Source organism: Pempheris klunzingeri, chromosome 22, assembly GCF_042242105.1.
Source record: "Pempheris klunzingeri isolate RE-2024b chromosome 22, fPemKlu1.hap1, whole genome shotgun sequence".
Classification (NCBI taxonomy): domain Eukaryota; kingdom Metazoa; phylum Chordata; class Actinopteri; order Acropomatiformes; family Pempheridae; genus Pempheris; species Pempheris klunzingeri.
In genome coordinates, this window is record NC_092033.1 from 4,218,645 (window position 1) to 4,238,765 (window position 20,121).

At 41.6% G+C, this 20,121-nt stretch overlaps 1 protein-coding gene across 1 annotated transcript in view; it reads right to left on the minus strand.

Annotated features, from left to right (window-relative positions):
* Nucleotides 1-883: 883 nt before the first annotated feature.
* The window catches only part of cerk (ceramide kinase), a 34,916-nt gene continuing 15,678 nt past the window's right edge, over nt 884-20,121 (minus strand). Inside the window, exons 5-13 of the mRNA XM_070853816.1 lie at nt 19,803-19,869; nt 18,238-18,383; nt 14,002-14,076; nt 13,728-13,880; nt 12,355-12,460; nt 11,742-11,821; nt 8,668-8,873; nt 4,284-4,498; nt 884-2,108 (exon numbers count right to left, since the gene is read on the minus strand). Of these exons, the coding sequence (XP_070709917.1) occupies nt 2,009-2,108; nt 4,284-4,498; nt 8,668-8,873; nt 11,742-11,821; nt 12,355-12,460; nt 13,728-13,880; nt 14,002-14,076; nt 18,238-18,383; nt 19,803-19,869 (1,148 nt within the window). The 3' untranslated portion in view covers nt 884-2,008. The remainder of the gene's footprint in view (nt 2,109-4,283; nt 4,499-8,667; nt 8,874-11,741; nt 11,822-12,354; nt 12,461-13,727; nt 13,881-14,001; nt 14,077-18,237; nt 18,384-19,802; nt 19,870-20,121) is intronic.

Below are 20,121 nucleotides of genomic sequence, written 5' to 3' on the forward strand. Positions count from 1 at the left end.
TGTGTGTGTGTGTGTGTGCGTGTATATGTATATATTCATATGTGTGAGGGTGTGTAAGAAAAAAATACACAAATAGCATTGAAGAAACATCGAAAATGTGTGTGTGCGTCTGTCCTTGCTCATCTATAGGTGCTTGTGTTAGCAGAGTGTTGGCTGCAATGAGAGAGCATCTGCAAAATGGCAGTCATGAGGCTAATTGTGAAAGAGCTAACTCATCACCTTGGCACCTTCACAAACACATTAACACACACACACACACACACACACACACACACACACACACACACACACACACACACACACACACACACACACACACACACACACACTGAAGCGATTGCATGTCCCTAAAGTGATTGTGGAAAACACACTCAACCCTTTGAATGCGGTTCAAACATTAAACATACTGTCTACAACAGATGGACAAGGCATCTCAACTTTTTCCCCAAAATATCCGAGATACAGGCACTGCCATCTTTGTGGTAGTAGTGATCGGGGGTGTAGAGGTCCCGCCCAAACACCGGCCCGACTGAAGAACAACTGCCGTTTCGAAATGGACAGTCACGGTTGTGGAAAGTTAAAGTAACATCTGCTTGATGTTCCTACTCTGCGTACATTTCCCAAAAAGAAGAAGTCTGCTACGACTAGACTACCTCACTGAGAGTAGCTGTCAATCATGACATCACACCCCCTTTATGCAGCATCAGATAACTAATTAAAAGTAAAGTTATCAGAAAAATGAACACTTTAACATCAGCATGATAAAAATTACCTAAAATGACAGAAACCATGTTTGGGACAAATCTTCTGGACACTACTTAGATTGTTTTAGTTTGGCCCACATCCCATCTGCTGTCTAAGTTGCAAAAAGAGCTCGTAGCAAAGATAAAAGCCGCTGCGTTTCTCCTCAGGTGATACACCTTGACCTGCGATGAAAAGGAGCTAATGAGGCTAATTTTAGAGCCGTACAATAGATTATCTTTAATCAAGTTAACAATGTATAATTCTGGCTAATCCCAGGTGATGATTGAACTGCCTGTGGTTTATAGCTACAGAGAAACAGAGCTCAGAGCCGTGGGTGCGGCACAGCAGTGCTGAGACACACCGAATCACTTAGCAACCACTTTGCCTTATTACCTAGAAGCCACCGGGGTCCTGTTAGTGTATTAGCAGTAGTGTATTCAGCTCTTTTCATCAGTGCCCCTGGCTCATATCTGCTTTCACCTGGGTCACAGTTTGTTTTATGTTTTCCAAAAAAGGGAAAATCAGATTGCATGTGTGGGTTTCTTGAGCGCAGCTGTGGCATTTCAAGTCTTTTCCGTTTATCTGTGTACTTCACAGGCATTTCTTCCGTTCATCCTTCACACAAAGCAGTATCTCCTTGGCTGTCTTTCCTAGTTACATAGGGAGAAATCCTATTAGTGTTCTCCTTCATGGCAGTATGAAAACATCCCGTCGACTGTTGCGACTGAGTCCAGCTCAGTCCAGTTCAGCTGTTTCATCTGGCTCTGTGAACACCAAGGCGGTTTGAGATCCTCTGAGCTTCAACATCTTGATTTTGCAAAAAGTATAGAGAAAAAAATGGTCTGAACGTGGCAGCTCTAGCACTGCCAGCTGGAGCATATTATATTTTAGCTTACTTAAAGCTGAATGAGGCAATTTTTCACATAATGGCTCCAAATGGCAACATGGAGATAAGTGAATTTCAGTCTTTAGTTCCAACATGTTCTGCGTCCTGTAACTTATCTTTAGAGTTTATCTTCAGTTTTTTTAATGGCCAGTGATGTTTGAGGTTCACTTCTTGTGCACAGAAATGGCTCCCTGTAAATTTCATTTAAGCAAACGTGCTACGGAGGGATGGAACATGAGTGTGTAGGAATCACACTGATGTGCTGCATGAATTTATCCAGGAAAATCCTGCCAAGCGAAACTCAGTTGTTGTTTTCCAGCAACTAAATATTCCTTCCAGCTCTCATTCCTCTGACCAGTGTGTGCTTGGCTCCAGGGCTCACAGTGTACAAGGGTCTTCAAAAACACACTGCTGCTGCTGCTGCTGCTGCTGCTCCTCAATACCTCGGGCAAACAGCCTGATCAGCTGGCACTGGACACTGCAGGGAGAAAGAGTGTACACACACACACACACACAGGCACAGAGACACACACAACGGATCATTTAGCCTGAATAACAAACCATCAACTTAATGACTGTGCTCGTTTCAACGAGACTTTACCGTCCATGTGGCAGATGTAAAAGCAATGGAACGGTACCCGCGTGCAGACTTAACGCACAAACTTAAAAGTGAGACAATCTTTGTGCAGTGTAAAGTATAAAGACGCCTGTAACAGATGTTACAATACCGATGGGGCTGATGCACTATGATGACACGCACAGCACATCCTTTTGAATACAAGATAAAAATAAACGGACAGAAAAAGAAGCAGTGAACAGGCAAGGTGGCTGTAATGGTACAGTATGTTGTATAGCCTAAATTACAGCCTGAGCTTTTGCTAAAAGACACCTGTGTTTTTACTGGAACACCTGTTGTTTATTAGAAAGCTTCAGCAGCAGTTCATATGATGGAAGAGCATAATAACTTCTTATATTCAACCCACTGTGGATGGTTTATTTCCGCAATGCTTATCATCAATGAAACATATCAGAAGTTCAAAACAATATAGATAATAACTCAAAAATCTGGGTTATAATTCATGAGAGGACCCTTGTTTGTTTTTAATTGTTTCGCTCACCCATTGTTGCAAAGAGAGTTTCACGCTTTCCAAATTTGTATTCCTCACCTCTAAAGCAGAAACTCTTTACTCTCTCTTTCTTTTCTACTTTCTTTCCGTTTCGCCTGGGCTATTACCATTAATTATCCGAGCAGCACTCTGGCTGGCTCACTCCAAGAACGATTAGCGGAGAGGAAGAGGCAATAAAAGGACGGACTTCTGCTTTAATTAAAGGGGAGTAGCCTTTTAACATGGGGAGGGCCGTTAAATTAGCAACATTACAGCGCCATGCATCATTGGCAAAGTACAATGGAGCATGAAATAAATGATGCGTCAAGCGGTGCCACACCAGCTGTATAGAGATCTGATAGTGGGGAAAGCTGAAGCGTGGACAGGGACAGAATAATGAGGGGGCTAATTCCACCGAGTTGCCAACATCATCCAGCGGGGGAACAGTGAAAGAGTCTCCTGACCGGAGACTGTTGGACAGTAGCAGCACTAATGGCACTGCTGCTCTCTCATTTCTGTCTGGCCCAGTAGGAGAACTTCTTTATTACCGGCTACAACTAACCATCAAGACAACTTACTTCTCCTTCATACTGGCGATTCACATGCTGAGCCTGATATCATACAGACTTCAAACGTCGAAATACTCCATTATCTTCTTTTTCCTTTATTTCCTTTGTTTTTAAATAGTATTGTACCAATATAACATGTATAAGTGACAACTGCGTGCTTGCAGCTCTGTGAGACTTAATGACTAACAACAAAAGCACTAAAAAACTGGCAGTAAACATACTTCTAAAAAGGGAATAACATTGAATTCCTCGTTGTGTCCTTGCTAGTAAATGTATTCCACATATTTTACTTTACACGCTGCTAGCCTGGCTAAAAATAGTGTGTGTGAGTTTTACTTCAGTGCAATGTGAATACAGAGCTGTCGGGCATACAGAACATGGTCTATCTCTACTTAAGCTTTAAGTCATGATACTCAGGAACATTTTAGAGCAATTTAAACCGGAGATTATATCTGTAATACCCCGAAAGAGAACAGTCTTCTCTGTGAATACCAGTGCCAAGGAGATGCAATAGGCATGAGCCCTGCAAGCATTTCAATGCTTTTTCCATTATACCGCTTCTGCAATATTATGCGCACCGGTTCAAAGCCATTTGCCAATCCTCATCCACGCTGAGAGCGATCCTGCCCGTCTTCATTGCCTCAAAAACTTAATTTTTCCTCACAGGCTTCATAAAACGCAAAATAAGCTGGCACAGTGGAAAAGTGATGAACAATGCCTGTCCTCACCAGTCAAAATGATTGTTTGTGAATTTTACAGTATTAAAGAAATCTATACAACACATTTATCATTACGGGTAAATAACAATGCATCTAATTTTTTATGCCAGTTCTGAGCCCAAATGATGTCAAATTTATTTGTTTGCAGCTCAGCTTTCTTCATTTTTAACAAAACACAGAAACTAAGTTTTTTGAAATGACTGCTACAGAGAGCTTGGAGTTGAATTGTTCTTTCACAGGGGATTCTGTGATTAGTTACCTGACTTGGATGGCAGCATGAGGCAGTATCTCCCCGTCGCAGTTCCAGCTGCTGTGGGTGGCGCCGTAGTTGCAGGTTGTTTGGGCGGAGCATATGGGACGGAAGCCTGTCTTCTTTGGGGTCTCGCTCAGGTCCTCTAGTGAAACCAGCTCATGAAGCCACGGCTGGAAACGGAACTTCCTTACCCGGTGGACCTCCACAAATGAGTGGTCAAACTGGGGAGGGAGGCAGAAATGAATGAGAGACAGATGAAAGAGATGGACGGATGGGTGGATGAGGGAACAGATGTACCCACAGATGGTGCAGAGGTTAAGACCCCCACTACAGAGTCACTTGAAGAGTTTCATTTCAGGCTGGTCAGTGCAGCAGGATGAGAGGGAACACAAGAGTCTTTCTTTTGTGCTTCACCAAATTAGATTTTGTGTAAAATTTGTTTTGCTCTTCAGAGTGAAACGCATTTTTAGTCTCTTTCAAGTATTTTTTCCAAACATATTTTTCTAACAACTGTTTTGTCCATGTTTCCACAAGGGTGCTTTAATTTAGGTCACAACGAAATACGAGCCATCACGACGAACTCAATTACAGACAAGAGATGGAGGCACATACTGTATGCTGGAAATGTAAGCTAACTTTTCAGAGAAGATTTTTGTGCCTCAGCATGAAGGCTCACAATTTGAACCTGAAGGATTGAAGGATTAAGGTCAAGGGCAGCACGATGGTTAACACTGTCGCCTCACAGCAGGACCGGGCTCGAATCTGCTGGCCGGACGGTTTTCAGTTTGAACCTTGAACCTTTCTGTGTGGTTTGCATGTTCTCCCCGTGCTTGCGTGGGTTTTCTCCGGGTACTCACGCTTCCTCCCACAGTCCAAAGACATGCAGGTTGACTCTAAATTGCCTGTGAGTGTGAATGGTTGTCTGTCTCTACGTGTCAGCCCCATGATCGATGGTGACCAGTTCAGGGTGCACCCTGCCTCTCTCCCCAATGTCAGCTGGGATTGGCTCCAGCCCCCCCTGCAACTCCTCAGAATAAAGGTATAGATAATAGATAGATGGATGGATTAAGGCCAAGCTAACATGAAAGTTGTTGTCTAGACCAAAGTGGTGAACAAAGCAATATGCTGCTAATGTGGCTTAAAAAAAAAACAAAATAATGCATCAAATCATCAACAAAATGAATCTCCAGAAGATACGATAAGGGTTCATGATCAGGGTAAACTTTATTGTCACCTGTATTGAAAAGACAATGAAATGCTTCTGCTCACTGGTGCCCTTTGCCTACCATAAGGTATAATAAGATGTAATAAGGTACAATATGGTGTAATAAGGTATAATAAGGTATAATAAGGTGTAATAAGGGTATAATATGGTGTAATAAGGTATAATATGGTGTAATAAGGTGTAATAAGGTATAATAAGGTGTAATAAGGTATAATATGGTGTAATAAGGTGTAATAAGGTGTAATAAAGTGCAATAAGGTGCAATAAGGTGTAATAAGGTATAATGAGGTATAATAAGGTGTAATAAGGTATAATATGGTGTAATAAGGTGTAATAAGGTGTAATAAAGTGCAATAAGGTGCAATAAGGTGTAATAAGGTATAATGAGGTATAATAAGGTGTAATAAAGTGCAATAAGGTGTAATAAGGTGTAATGAGGTATAATAAGGTGTAATAAAGCAGTGACATTGCTTTATCTACAGATATATTGGAACAGCGGATCTATTGCTTTACAGGCTACACTTCATAATAACAGGTCAAAGCAACAGGTTGATGAAGGTTTTTGTAAAACCCAGGGGAGCCGCACTCAGTGACAGGGACAGGATAAACGTGTCAGTAGAAACCTGAGCTAGCTGAGTGGCTTGAGGCCATGGGAAGGGACGGCGTCCTGGCTGGCAGCTTTACAAGCCTTAACCCTTTTAAAAGTTTTACTCACATCAGCCTCCGTCACCTGTACATGTGTTGGTAGCTGCAAAAGCCTACAGCCTCCTTCACATGCATTCAACTAGGACTCATTCAAAACTCAGGCTGCATTTTAGAAACAACATCAAGGCTCAAATTGGACATTAACCACTTATACACAAAATAGCAGTGAAAAGTGGCAGTGGCATATTTCACTAAAATGTGTTGATTATGTCGGGGTGTAAACAATTATAAGCACGTAATTCTGTTTTAGTTTGCAGGCTCCTGGTGCGTGAGGCAAATTTCCATCCATCTCTCTATCGATTCCTGATGATTTCATAATGAAAAGCAAAACCACACGTAGGTTTATTCTTCTTACTTTCCATTTAACAGAAAACTGCAAACACGAGATCAAATGCAAAATGGAGGGAGGGAGAGAAGAGGTCAGAAAAAATAGAGGTGCATAAAAACTATGTAAACGGCAGAGGAGTGAAGAAAAGAAAAAAGAGAGAGATGAAAAGAAATTATATTGTCAAAATCCCCTTTCATCTCACTCAGTGTCGCAGAAAGGTTCAGCTCTGTCCAGCGCGCTACTTTCTTCGACTTCACGGGGTGCCACTTTCTCTCTATTCTCTTCTCTTTTTTCTTTTACCCCCTCTCTCTCCCTTTCTCGCTCTCTCTCATCCCAAAAGCGGAGTGACAGCCATTTATTTCACATCAGACCCACTTTATGACTGCAGCCGCTTTGCATTCATGCCGGACGGTCTGCCTAAAAGGCTTTCTGACAAGGCCATGAATACGCTTAGCGGCTTCTCGCTCCTTGTTTCTCTCCGCTTGGCTGGACGGTGATGCTGATATTAAGTGAACTCTGATGCAAAGTCCCGCTCACCCTACTCATAAGACTACTTGTCTACCTTTCTGTGTTGCAAGTAAAGCAGCGACGACAGCCTCAAGCCACGTCATGCCATTTCACTGCCAGCACCACAGTATAGACACTGAGATCTGTGGTCACTTCACAGCAATTAACGAGATATTATTTGTTTTTTTCTATTAGAGAGATCCCACACCTGAATGCCATAAGTCCGCCCCCATTCATTTTCTACGGCTAGTAGCTTTGCAAGGCATTGTGGGACTGTGGGAACTTAATTTCATATAGTTAAACATTTAAACCTCATGCAAATGGGGGCAAAATTCACCTGGAAGCTTCTTAGTGATTTGATTTAAACTGACAACGACACTAGGTAGAACGCTGTATGAGCACGGGTAGCAGGTTTCATGTGCTAACGTTTAACGTGATGGGAGAGTAACTAGTTTTGCAAGTATGAGGCTATAAATCAGAAGATTGGGTGGTTTAAAGTTCTGACCTGATGATTGTGCTTAATTTAGATTCTGGGGACATGAACACAGCAGCTACATTCTTCTCTACATCACAGGAAAAGTTGGTAATTTGATTTTGGCCAATTTCATTTAGTCATTTGGATGTAAAACACTTTATTGGGACCGCTGGCCTTCCAGGGACACACTTCATGCCACACAAGGCAGAATTTCACTGTAATGGCAGCAGCTTCTGTAGCGCTGAATCCCATACATTTTAAAACAGGAAACACATCATATCTTAATCTAATCTTATTACAAGAGTAATATTTGTCCTTGTGATCCAAACACAGGGCGCCCAAGTCAAAATGTTTATCTCAGAGTTACATTTTACCTCAGGATGTCAGCGTTGGCTCAAAACACTTTTACCAAGGCAGCTGCAGTAGATGAAATTACTTGCAAGATCCTTCTCAATGGGGTAAACTTCCTGGGGTCCTTCCTGAGGTAATAATTACTAATCACCAGACTTCCCCTGGTACTACCTGCTATCCTAAGAGGGCATTAGTCTGGTATCAGCCTATTCTCCCATACAGCATATCCCTGATGCAGCGATTATCAGTGCCTCTCCGGACCAGGGTGGAGGTTATTTATGATACGTGGGAAGGCACAAGGGCTAAGGCATTTGAACTAAAGTGAACCACAGTTGTGAAATTGAGCTGAGTCAGCAAATGGAGGTGCTAGCACAGCAAGTGGGCAAACTCTGCCTTCTGCTTGCTCGTTTACAGACTTAACTCACTCTCAAATTATCTGTGCACAGATCGAGCATCCCCTGATGCTGGAAACTGAATTCTGCAGCAAAGTGATTGACAGGGGGCTTCTTAGGAGGGGTGACATTGTCTTGCTGTATTTTCGAGATTCTCTCACTCTTTGAAGATATTTTTCTAATCCCTGCTGGAGCCAATCATATCCAATTTTAGTTGCTCATTTCAACTCTCAAATATTCTGCACAGCATGACTCAAACACTCTTTATGCGCACTTACTTTAGAAGTACTCATAAACTGAGTAGTAGTCCCGTTGGGTAATTCTTTAGGAAGTGCTCTGATGTTTAACCATACACAGAGCAGCTACAGATGACGTGTTTCACAGCAGTTTAACTCCCTCACGCCTACCTGATCGTCTTTGTTGGTGTGTCGAACAAGGTGTCTGAGGAAGTCCAGACGGGAGCACTTCCTGACGAGGATGAGGTCTGTGGTGCCATCAGCCAGGTGAGCGGAGGGCGACACGCCTTTTGGACTGCGGGGACACGCGCAGCTCATATTGGCTGCATTAATGGCGATAAACTTTCCGCGGATCACACTCCAGCCACTGCTGCCATCTGAAACAGAGGAGACAAAGGATGAAGTGTGAACACGCTTGCAGTTTACTTAGTTGTACGTTCTTGCTGGGGGCCAAAAAAGACCCTCTAAATCATTTCATTTGGACTTTGGTACCCGGTCACTCAAGTGTACAAAAACCAAGTCAAACCAATTACAGAACCAGGCTTTTTAATAAGCGTGTTAATCTGCGTGGCAGTAATGATGTTAAACCATTTAAAACCTTGTGGTTGCCATAGTTTTCAGTATTTTATATTTGGATGCTGAACTGTAAATGAGCAACTCAACTGAACCACACTTAAGAAGTTCAAATGCTTTAAACGTGCCCTATTGGCAAACTGTGCACTCCAAATAACTTAATGCACTTTTATTCAAGTACACTTCAAATTAAATTATATTTGGCATGTTCACGCAGGGAAAATGTTGAGTTTGCAACCAAAATCAAGCGCTGCAGAACCTCACTTAAACCCCACAACACACAAAACCTGCAAAAAATTTGGCTAATTGTGTGTGTGTGTGTTCACTTAACTCTTCTCTTTTCATCTCACTGTTATCTCTCTGTCTGACACTGACACTTTCAAATGAACAGACCTTGAGCTGCCGTAAATGTGCTGTACTGTAATTTAATGGTAATGCTGTAATAAACAGAAGCTCCACAGCTTTTGCAAACATGCCAAATTTTATTTTGTTCCGAGTATCCAGCCAGCTTTAAAGGATAACTCCAGTATTTTGAAACCTGGTCCTCGAAGGATTACATTACAGCCATTTTGGGTCATTGGTAACGTGTTCACGGCTTCCAGAGTTACCTATCGATCATTTAGACACAAATTATGTAAAAATGGGGCCTAGAATTTAAAATACCAGACTTATCCCTACTTACTTGCCAAGTTAGATAAGATATAAGTATAAGCTAAACATTCTGGTTCCTTACAGCCTCCAGTCTGGCTTTTCCATAAGTGCTGATGTTAGACTAAAACAAGTAATCTGTGCACCACCAGGAATCTGGTTTTTGAAATTACACTGTGTATTTTACAAGTGCTTTAAGGTTACGTTTGCAGCTTGTTACACGACAGCAGTGATGCTGATGAGGGTCCATTAAGATCCAGATGTCTTGGCAGGAATTCTAAAAGCAGCTTCACCCTGAAGATTGAGCCAAGATAGAAACTCTAACGCTGAAAGGAATGTGTGTTATCCTTGCAGGAGAACTTAACATCTTATGCTTTGATATGCAATTAAGTTTGGCCAATGAAGGGTTCAAAATATCTACACAGGAAGTCCTATAGAAAGAAGAGCGATTGGATTAACCTCAAGTTTGCTTGTTATGATTAAATGCACGCGTGGCCAAATCTCAAATGACAGACGTGATGTTGCACTTCACAAATCAGCACTCTGTTCCTCAGAGATTAGTAACTGTTTTCAAGGGATGGTGTATCAAAGACGCACGATCACCCACGGGACTGCCAGAGCCTGTCACCAGGGTGATAGTCATTTGAGTAAGCTGCAAAAAAGTGATCACAGATGTCCAAACCTCAGAGGAAAAATTATGTGATCTCGGAAAGCAGAACGATTCATTACCTTTCCCCCTGATTTCGCTAAAACTTACAGGGGTGATAACGCGAACCAATGATAACAAGCCCGCCGAGGTTACATAAAAACAACAATATTCTAATTGGGAAGCAGTGATTACAGATAAATCAAAAAAAAAAAAAATCAAAGAAAGCAAGTACAAATCCAACTGTGGACTGTGGGCTCTGCATTAGGAGTTTCCAAATGAGTATTTGCTTTCGGAGGAGAGGCTGGCTCATTTGCAGAGAGAGAGAGAGAGTGTGTTGTGCCTCATTGATTTAGCAGTTGTCTGAGATTTCTCTCGCCAGGAAGAGGGGAAAAAAAGAAAAAAAAGAAAAACGCAAAACAAACGGCCGTACTGGCGTGAGGCAAACCCCCTGTCAGAGCTGGCAGAGCCAAATTTCTTCCTGATTAGTGCGAGTCTGTCACACATCACACGCACACACAAACAGGTTACGCTCGCTTTCATGTTTACATGGGGAAAAATATACACACACACATTCTCCAGTGGGAATGTATGTGTGTAAAATAGCCAGACCAAGGCAGAAAATCTTGAATTTAATATCGCGACACTAATTAGAGAGACAAAAAACACACACACACACACACAGCTCATCTCTAGCTGCACACACAAACACCCACCAGCACAAAAACACCAGAGTCACTATTTCATCTCCCTGCAGAGATTTGCGCTGCTGTGTCTGTGGATTGAGAGGACTTGAGGATAATGAAGCATGTGTGTGCACCCGACAGGGGGACAGACAAGGGAAAAGGAGGCGACGTTGTCCCACTCGAGGCTGAGTGGACATGTAATCCTTTCATGCGGACGCAGGGGTGGGTGCTGGAGGTTTGGAAATCGATAGGCAAAAAAGGCTGCACGGCAGGAGTTGTGCAGTGTCACTAAAATCACTTTATATTTTCTCGTCAATAACTCATCAAGAATCTCATCAAGAATTTTGCCATGCTGCGGGAGATAAACAACCCTGACAGAAAATGGAGATAAAGTGAAATTTGAGGAGAGGATGATGTTGTTATTTACAATCAGGTACTGCAGAATGTAAATCTCCCTTATTTGTGTTTGTGACTTCAAGGGAAAAGAGAGCCAGTGTGGGATCGTCTCATCTCCTTTTGTGCTTTTTTGGCTTTTCTCTCAAAATTACACCCTTTATTTCCCCACATCTCAGAAGCCGATAGATACGGTTTCAAAACAGACAAACAAGCAGATAACGAGGCAGAGAAATGAGAAATACACTTTTTGGTGTGATTTATTTGACACATTTCTAGTAATACTCCCAAACTCGTACCTTTATCAGACTTTTCCCTCTCCTCTGACATCTCCCGCTGCTTGTCCTTTAATGACGGCTTGCGCTGACAGACGCAGCACCTGAAATATCAGCGTAACCTTGTTTATCAGTGTTGCTGTGACATTCAAGGCTTTAACAAACTTTAAATGACTCATTAGGTGAGAGTAAATAAAGTCTGAATAGTCTTTCTTAGAATTACTTGTGTTTGGCTATTTACATATGAGTAGTTTTTGTTAGAGATGCACACCGAAGTGTACAGCCACACAATCCTTTTGTAGTTTCGTCGCACCACTTTTTATGGTAAAATAAGTTGTCAGGAAACATGGCATTTTACAGATGAATGGTTTTCAGCTCCTTTCAGTTCCAATAACAAATGCAAAGAATGTCTGCACCCAGCATCTCAAAAACCAAAGCACTTAGTCAAGTGCTTTTTGGAAAAGACTGAATGGGCTCTTAGTCCACAATAAATCAGATCGGCTTCCTGACAGCATAAACTACCCCATTTAAGTTCTGGCAGGTGCATAGCTACTACTGAACAGCATCAGATAAGTTAGTACATTGTATAACAGTGCTGAAAAGCAGCAGAAATGGATATCTCTTCGACTTTATTTACCCGGATCGACACTGCAGCTTGTCCCTGGGGTTCCCCATGTTGTTCTCAGCAGGGAGGAAGGAGATAGTGCCTTCATAGTAGTTGTGGCTCAGAAAGGTTTTCACCCCTGGAACAAAAGCACAGTGTGGGTCGCAGAATGCAAGTTTTATTTGTTGTGTTTAGTTCAGCTCTAATAATACCTGACAAGACAATTACGAGTTAAATTCTTAAAGAGCACACAACTAATTGGACCACTATTCTTTTTCCTCTTGAAGCTGTTGGAGGATTAACTGGGTAAAAACAAATAATTTTAGCAAAGTTATAATGGTATACTAATGATAGCACATGGCTGTATTTATAATCCTTGTTGTGTTTAGTAGCTCAGGTTGAACCATTTCTGCACATACAGCAGAGTTACTGGCACACAAATATAATTGTGGATAAACTAATCCCTAAATTACAGAGATACAAATCCTGATTCTCTGCTGTCAACCATGTAAAAAAAAGTTAAAGCATCAGGTGGTGGGTCTAAGAAGAGAGTACTTTTAGCCTTTTAGAGGAAGCTGATTTCTTCACAGATTGCCTGTCTCATTTACTACTGTCAGGTAGTGACAAAATATCTTTATAAAAGTTACATTATTATATAGTAATATTGTACTATTGTTACTGAAGACTTGCTTGTATTGGGGAAACACATTTCAGAGTTAAATTATGCCACTGATACCTCTGTTTTTACTTGTTTCTATAATGCTGCACATTGTCTACACATGCAAAGTGATGTTTTTCTTATATATATTGTATATAGGCCTATATGTATATTGTATATTGTGTTGTATATATTTGTATGTGCACAAGCAGATTCAGAGGAGGGAAGATCATTGCAAATTTCCCCAATGTGGGACAAATAAAGGTTTATCTTACCTTATCTTATTTCTAATTGATCATGGTGTGTTTTGCTCTGTGCATTCTTTAATAAATTAGATTCTCGGTTAGCAATTATTCTGATCTGTACACTTGCCCACGGCTTAATTAAGCCCAGTTTCATAATTTAGATCATAAGGTGGATGCCTTTGTTTAAAGCACCTTACAGTGCAATGAGTGCAAGAATAAATGTGTAGCCCCAGCAGGAAGAGAAATCTGTGGTTGCTACCCAGTCCCACTACACTGAATTCACAAACCTGCCTCTGTGTGCTGGATTTATATCTTTAATCTTCCAAAGTCTGGATCCAAAGCTCAGAGCAGGACCGGCAAGCTCAGGGATAAACTCCAGGTTACCTCACATTAAAATAAGCCGGCATGAGGCCAGTAAGCTCAGAGGTCAGTGAGCCAAGGGTTAAAAAAAGCTGGAGGTTTCTAGGTGGGCTTAGCATGAAAAGTCACTAAAGTTTAGATACCTGAAAGGTCATATCTAGCAGGACCCAGCCATCTCTTCCTCTCGCTGTCTGTCAGCACATCACCATAGAAACCGTAGCCAAGCAACGAGACAGAGTACCGGAGAAAGGAGTCGTTGTGGTGAACTGAACAGGCGTCCATCGGCTGGGAATCACCTGTTAGGACACACCCATCGGTTGCTTGCAGCTTTTTCCTCTGATAACATCTCATAAAACTTCACCACACTGACACGTGCGCTCTAAATTCTCTCCGAGTCGTTCAGTGACGTCTACTCACCCACAATGATGTGTAAAGCAGAGGTGACCGGATCATTTGTTCCCACTGTGGCAAAGCAGATACAGTCAGTGGACCCTGTCGGATATGAGACACACAGATCCGTCGTCAGCAATATTTCAACAAAATGTGTGGTTCAATGTGTTTAAATGTATAGACAGTTCTCTCTGTGGGAGCGACAAAAAGGTCCTTGTGGTAGACAACCTCCTGTCCAAATCTGACCCAGAAACACTTACAATGGCACACATACACTGTAGATACCAGTTTTTATCTGGATCACACCACGTTTCTAAAAACAACAACCTGAAAAACTTGAAAGATCACATGACTCGTAAGCACATAGTTCCAGGAACACTTCTTGGAAAACATCTTTGCCAACATCTACAAGCATACTGGGATGTATCCACAAACAAAAAACAAGGGTCTACAGCCATGCTAGCATGGTAATGTCAGTATTCTCATCATAAGTGTGATGGCAATGTGTCTTCAAAGCTTTATGTGGTCGGGCATGTTGCGAGACAGATGTGCAGATCTCTTATTCATAGTTGAAATCAGCCAGAAAAGATTTGGTCCTTGGTAGAGTTACATGCCTTTCAAAGCTGCAACCAAGTAAGAAAAATTCAGTTGAATGATTTTATTAAGCGGAAGTAAGGAGACGTTTCAGTCATAAAGTTAACTAATCGGACAGCTCCAGGCCCTGGGCTACAAATGAGGGATAAGAGGCATCCCCTGCCTTGAGAGAAATGTTGAGTTTGATATTTAATCTTTCAACTTGAGAGGTAATAAGGCTCTATCTCTCTTTCTGCGCCACATGGCGTAATTTCAGACCTATCTGCCCTGCTTTGATCATCTTCAAGTGGTGAAATGGACCTACTGCTACTGATAAAAGACAGAGAGAGCGGAGAGAAGAAAGTGAAATCTAGCTAGTGATGTTTTGAGCTGGCTCACAGAGGCGTGACAGTGGGAGATCAGACCTGTCATTCAGCGGTGGACGCACATATGAGTATGAAGATGAGCTCTCTCTCTCTGCTCCTGCACTTTCTATGAATATCACTTATCTGCCCTTTGCTCCTTCTCCCTTGAGCCTCATAATCACATCCGAGCACGTTCCAAAAGCTCCTGACAGGGCTGCACCATACCTGCTATTTTGCTGAGCGTAAGGAGCGGTGACATATGCTTTGTGACTCTGCTTAAGTTACCCAGTAAAGCCCAGCTGACTTTCAATGGATTTAAGTGGTGCACACAGATGTTCAGTGATGTTCAGTCCTCAGATGTTCAATGTTTTATTCCCCTTTAGTTACTCAACCGCAGTAGCCTGCTGGCATATTCAGAGGAGAGAGCATAAACTGTCACAAGGCGTAGCCTCGGCGGAAAAGCTCCAGTTTTTATCTCCATTTTGCCCAAAACTGTCTCACCAGTAAGATCATCTTGGCAGTGAAATCATCAGGGGCAGGGACAACAATGGAGTCTAGATGCTTTTTAGTGCTGTCCCGAAAAGGATATTTTTGCTCTTTGAATCCTCAGCACATGAATTTATTTATAGCTGCACTTGTGGCAGTGTCTTACAACAACAGCAGTGAACCCCAGTGAACCAGACAAGCGGACCTTTGAACAGCATACACTTCTAGTTCTTTCATCAAAATAATCTAATTTCAATGTGTCAGGGTTAACTGACATTCCCTTTCAGGCCATAAAAGCTCAAACCAGAATATCAGAAGCACGTCATGCAAAAAACATCTGACAGAAACATTTGTGTGTACGACAGCTCGGTGACAAGGCTATAAATGAGTTCATGACTCTGAATGACTGTGAGCCTTGGCATAGAGGACTTTGATACCTTACGAAGACATCACCATAGCTTTGACAGCGATATTGATCATTATATTGATGAAATCATAAATCACACGCTGGAGGCAGAGATACGCCCTCTCATGTTAATGCAAAAGCACAACATCAAAGTTTATGGATGTGTGGCAGACCGTGGGTTCTGCCTGCTATTTTTCATTATCGCCATTATTTGAGACATTAGTGGTGTTTTGAAAAGAAAGTTACAATCTGTTTCACAATCAATAAAATGATGAAGGTGAGGACACTGGGGACATTATGGTTTACGGTCAGTGCCTCCAGTGGTGGGTAGTAATTACATTTACTCAGCTGCATGTGCTTGAATAATTCTTTTAATTAATTGTACTTCTAACAGTTGTTGTTTTGCAGAATTTTTACTTTCACTCTAATACATTTGTGATATATGTGCTTCTGCTCTACAGACACTGGGCAACACAGTTTGTGCTACTTTTACTGATACATGGCGTAAGGTCTGTGTGGGCAGTGTGTGGTGGAGCGAGAAAGGGAGGGTGAGCAGCAGAGAAAGTGGCAATGAATACAAGCAGAGTGGTGGTAAAGTTTAGCAGTCAGTGTGCAGTTTGTTAACCATAAAGGCTGCAATTTAGAAACAACAGAAAGCTCCCATGTGTTATTTCCCTGGCAACTGGGGAGCGACAGGGTTATTCAATTCAATTAAAAGAAAGAATGATTCATCACCGAGGGGAAATTCCTGAGGAAGGCTCAGTGAAGAGAACATATAAGCAGAACCTGTAAGGACAATGCGTGACAGACAAACAGTGACCACGAGGCAGAGACAGTACAGGACAAACAGATGGTCAAATGTTCAGCAGTATCGAAGAAGGAATCGACTTAAGGCCCTGGAGGAAAACAAACATCTCCCCTGTGCCAATTACTGTCACTGAGTGCACACACACACACACACACACACACACACACAATGACACACATGCTGAATGACCTCTTGTGGTTGCCATGATTCAAAATTTTTGAGAAACCTGCTTTATTAACCGTCTTATACCGTCAACACTGCTGACTCCTGACTCAAGTCTGTCAAAGGCCACATTTTGGCCTCAAAAAGTCCATCTACAGAAAAGTTTGGTTTTGTTTTGAACCGGAGCATCTCCAGATTAATTCCATACCCATATTATGTTATGATCCACTAAAGTTAAGCACAACATGACATGAATAAATCCCTGTTTCTGTTGTCTTTGCCGCCATCTTGACTGTAAGTGAGCATGTGTGAACAGCTGTTGTGTCGCAGTCTGTGCCTCTATCAGATTGTGTTTCCGATAGCAGAGCCGTCTGCCATTGGGTGAGGCGTAGTGTCAATAGCCTGGATCTGCACTCTTATGAGTCCACTTTTCTAGTTTCATTTGTATTTGAGAGTTTTCATCCCAGAGCCCTGGGGTTTTCACTGACAGACTGAGGTATCTGAACGGAAGCATGATGGCAAGATGTTAGACCTTTGTACAGTTGAGTGAACAAAGTAGACATTACACACCTTACATTTTTTCATCTGTGATTGTAAAAGGACAAAAAAGATAAGTGAACATCCAAATCATGGTTGTAATTGGCCTAAAAATAATGTACTGTGCCCTCAATCCCTCTGCTATTACCATCATGCTGTGCACCTGACAGCCTCATATTGGTCTTCATGTGCTGCATAGCTATCCACATGACAATTACAGTGAGTTTAAAATGTCACACAGTACGTTTTCATTTATGGCACTTGGAATGACTGACCCTCTGCAGGCCCCTATTGGGACCCCCTACCCTGTTGCCATAGCGATTCTCTTATGTAACTCAGCATCTCCAGACCAGCAGGGACGAGGTTCTTCACAACTCAAATCAATATCAGCCCTCTCATGTGGGGAATGTCTGCAGAAGTGACCATTTAAGCTCGTTTTTTCACATATGAGTGAATGTTACGGCAAAATAATCAGCTCTAAAAAGAACCCTTGAGCTTCGAATCTGGAGATGTTTCAGTATACAAGCTAATGTTTACCTGTTCAGTTTGTCCACTGAAAAATAAGGAAAACAACATAATGAGGCCATAAATGCCAGCACTTTTAGGCGGGATGATTTATATACATTCACATCAAGGTATTTGACACCATAGACTTAATAGATTTGACTGAGTTGCTGAAGTTCTTACATAAACAGTTCTAATTTTGTCATTATTTTGCAATTTTGATGAAGCCAGCAGCTGGTTAACTTAGAAGTTAATGGTTCTAGCCAAGAAAGAGTCAATACAACTGCCCCATAAAATCCCAACGTGTCTTTTTTACACTTGTTGACTTTGGGCACAGCCAAGGTAGCCATTTCCCCCTGCTTTTCCAGGCTTTGTGCTAAGCTAAGTTCATCATTGAGACATGGGAGTGGTATCAAGCTCACCTGCAGGAATGATCCCTATGCGTAGAGAACACGGCGCCAACTCAGCATCCGATCGGTCCTGGTCCACGCCATTGTCTGTTTGGGTCCTGGTCACCAACCCGTGCAGGATCTCACTGAACATCCCATCCCCACCCACACACACCACCCTGGACAGACGAATTATATTAACAACTTACATGAGTTTGATACATTTGAACATTACTGAGGAGAATTTTATGAGAAAAATAACTATATAGCCAGAAAATCTTATACGACAATACAACTAAGCCTCAAGTGTAACTGTGAAATCCTTCACTACATACGAACCATAAGAATATCACACTGTACCACCCAGCATTACACTTTCCTTAAGTGTATATGAAAACCTTACAGAAATGGACTATAAATAATATGAACTGCAGAGTAAAAGCATAGCCCTGCTCTGCTGGACAGAATATCTGATGAGTAGAAGCTGGAGATGGCAGGGCACTCAACAGGAAAAGCCTTTCATGTTATTGATGCACTTTATATTCGGCTATCGGCTGCATTTTATCCTCAATTTCTGCCTTCACTTAAAGTTGTGAGTGTAGCATCGTGTACATTTTGTATCGAAAAGATAAACTCATGTGATTTATGTGATTTGCAGATTAGGATAAATTTTACAGTTACTTTAAGTAGTTCTAGAAAACAGAATCAGCTACCTACTGCTGCTTTTGTTACAGTTGAGCAGTTGATTTGAATTGAATGTCTGAAGCAGTAGAGTTGACATACAGAGTAGAGTCAAAGATTGATTTTGTTCCTATGTCGCTGAGAGGAACTTTTGTGTGACTACAGGGACTGTAAATCCCCCACTAGTCATTTCACTTATGGAGTACCACAGGGATCTATCCTGGGTTCTTCACTATTGTCCATCTACTTGTCCTTTGATTCAAATTATCAACGTAGCAACTGAGATCTGTCTTAAAGAAGTTAAAAGCTAACTAACTAACTAACTAATCTCAGCACTTATCTCAGTTAAACACATATGCTCACAAATATTTCTGCCTCTATTAACATTAGCATATAGCTCAAAGCACCATTGTGCCTAAACACAGTCTAACAGAGCTGATCGCATGGCTGTAGACACTTGTTATTCTGTGCTTTTATACTGCATTTGCTCTTTTAATTTCTTCCCTTAAATTGCTCTTAATTTCAATCTTAATAATTTATATTTTATGACACTATACATATCTTGGTTTATATGTCTTGTGAAAGCCTTTGTACTATTGTTATTATTGTTGTTTCTAATGATGCAGTTTATCTGCCATTTTAGGAAATCCTGATCTATGCAGGTTAAACGCCTGAGATCAGCAGAGTGACACTGGCTGCTAAGTGTTAGAAACATGCAGGGTTTTGCAATTATAATCTGACACATCACCCATTACAGCATAACAAACTCCTCATATGTGATAATTGATATACAGCTCATGGCAAAGTGTCACAATGATTTTATTACAATATGAACAGAAGAAGAGTCAACTCCATGTCACAGAGAAGAACTGGTGTTGAACGCCTGAAAGCAGCAGCTACTGAGGTTAAGTACTCACCCATCATATTTATCTAGATTGGCCTCTGTTTTCAAGTGGTCCCTGGCATGATTGGCCCGCTCTGTAACTATGGAAACAAATTAAATCACAATTGTTAGCACAAGTTCAATGAAAGTGGATATACTGAAAAAATAACTGGACTCTTTGTGGCTTGACTCGTTGAACAAGAATACCATTACTGGCATTTTGAAAAACAAGACAAGGAAAATTAGAGCACTTTTGCAACATTTACTGGAACCTGTCATGCAGATTAATGTTCAGAAGACAATAAGGCACAAGACAACCTAATTCAGCTACTGTACATTAGCCCTCAAAATAA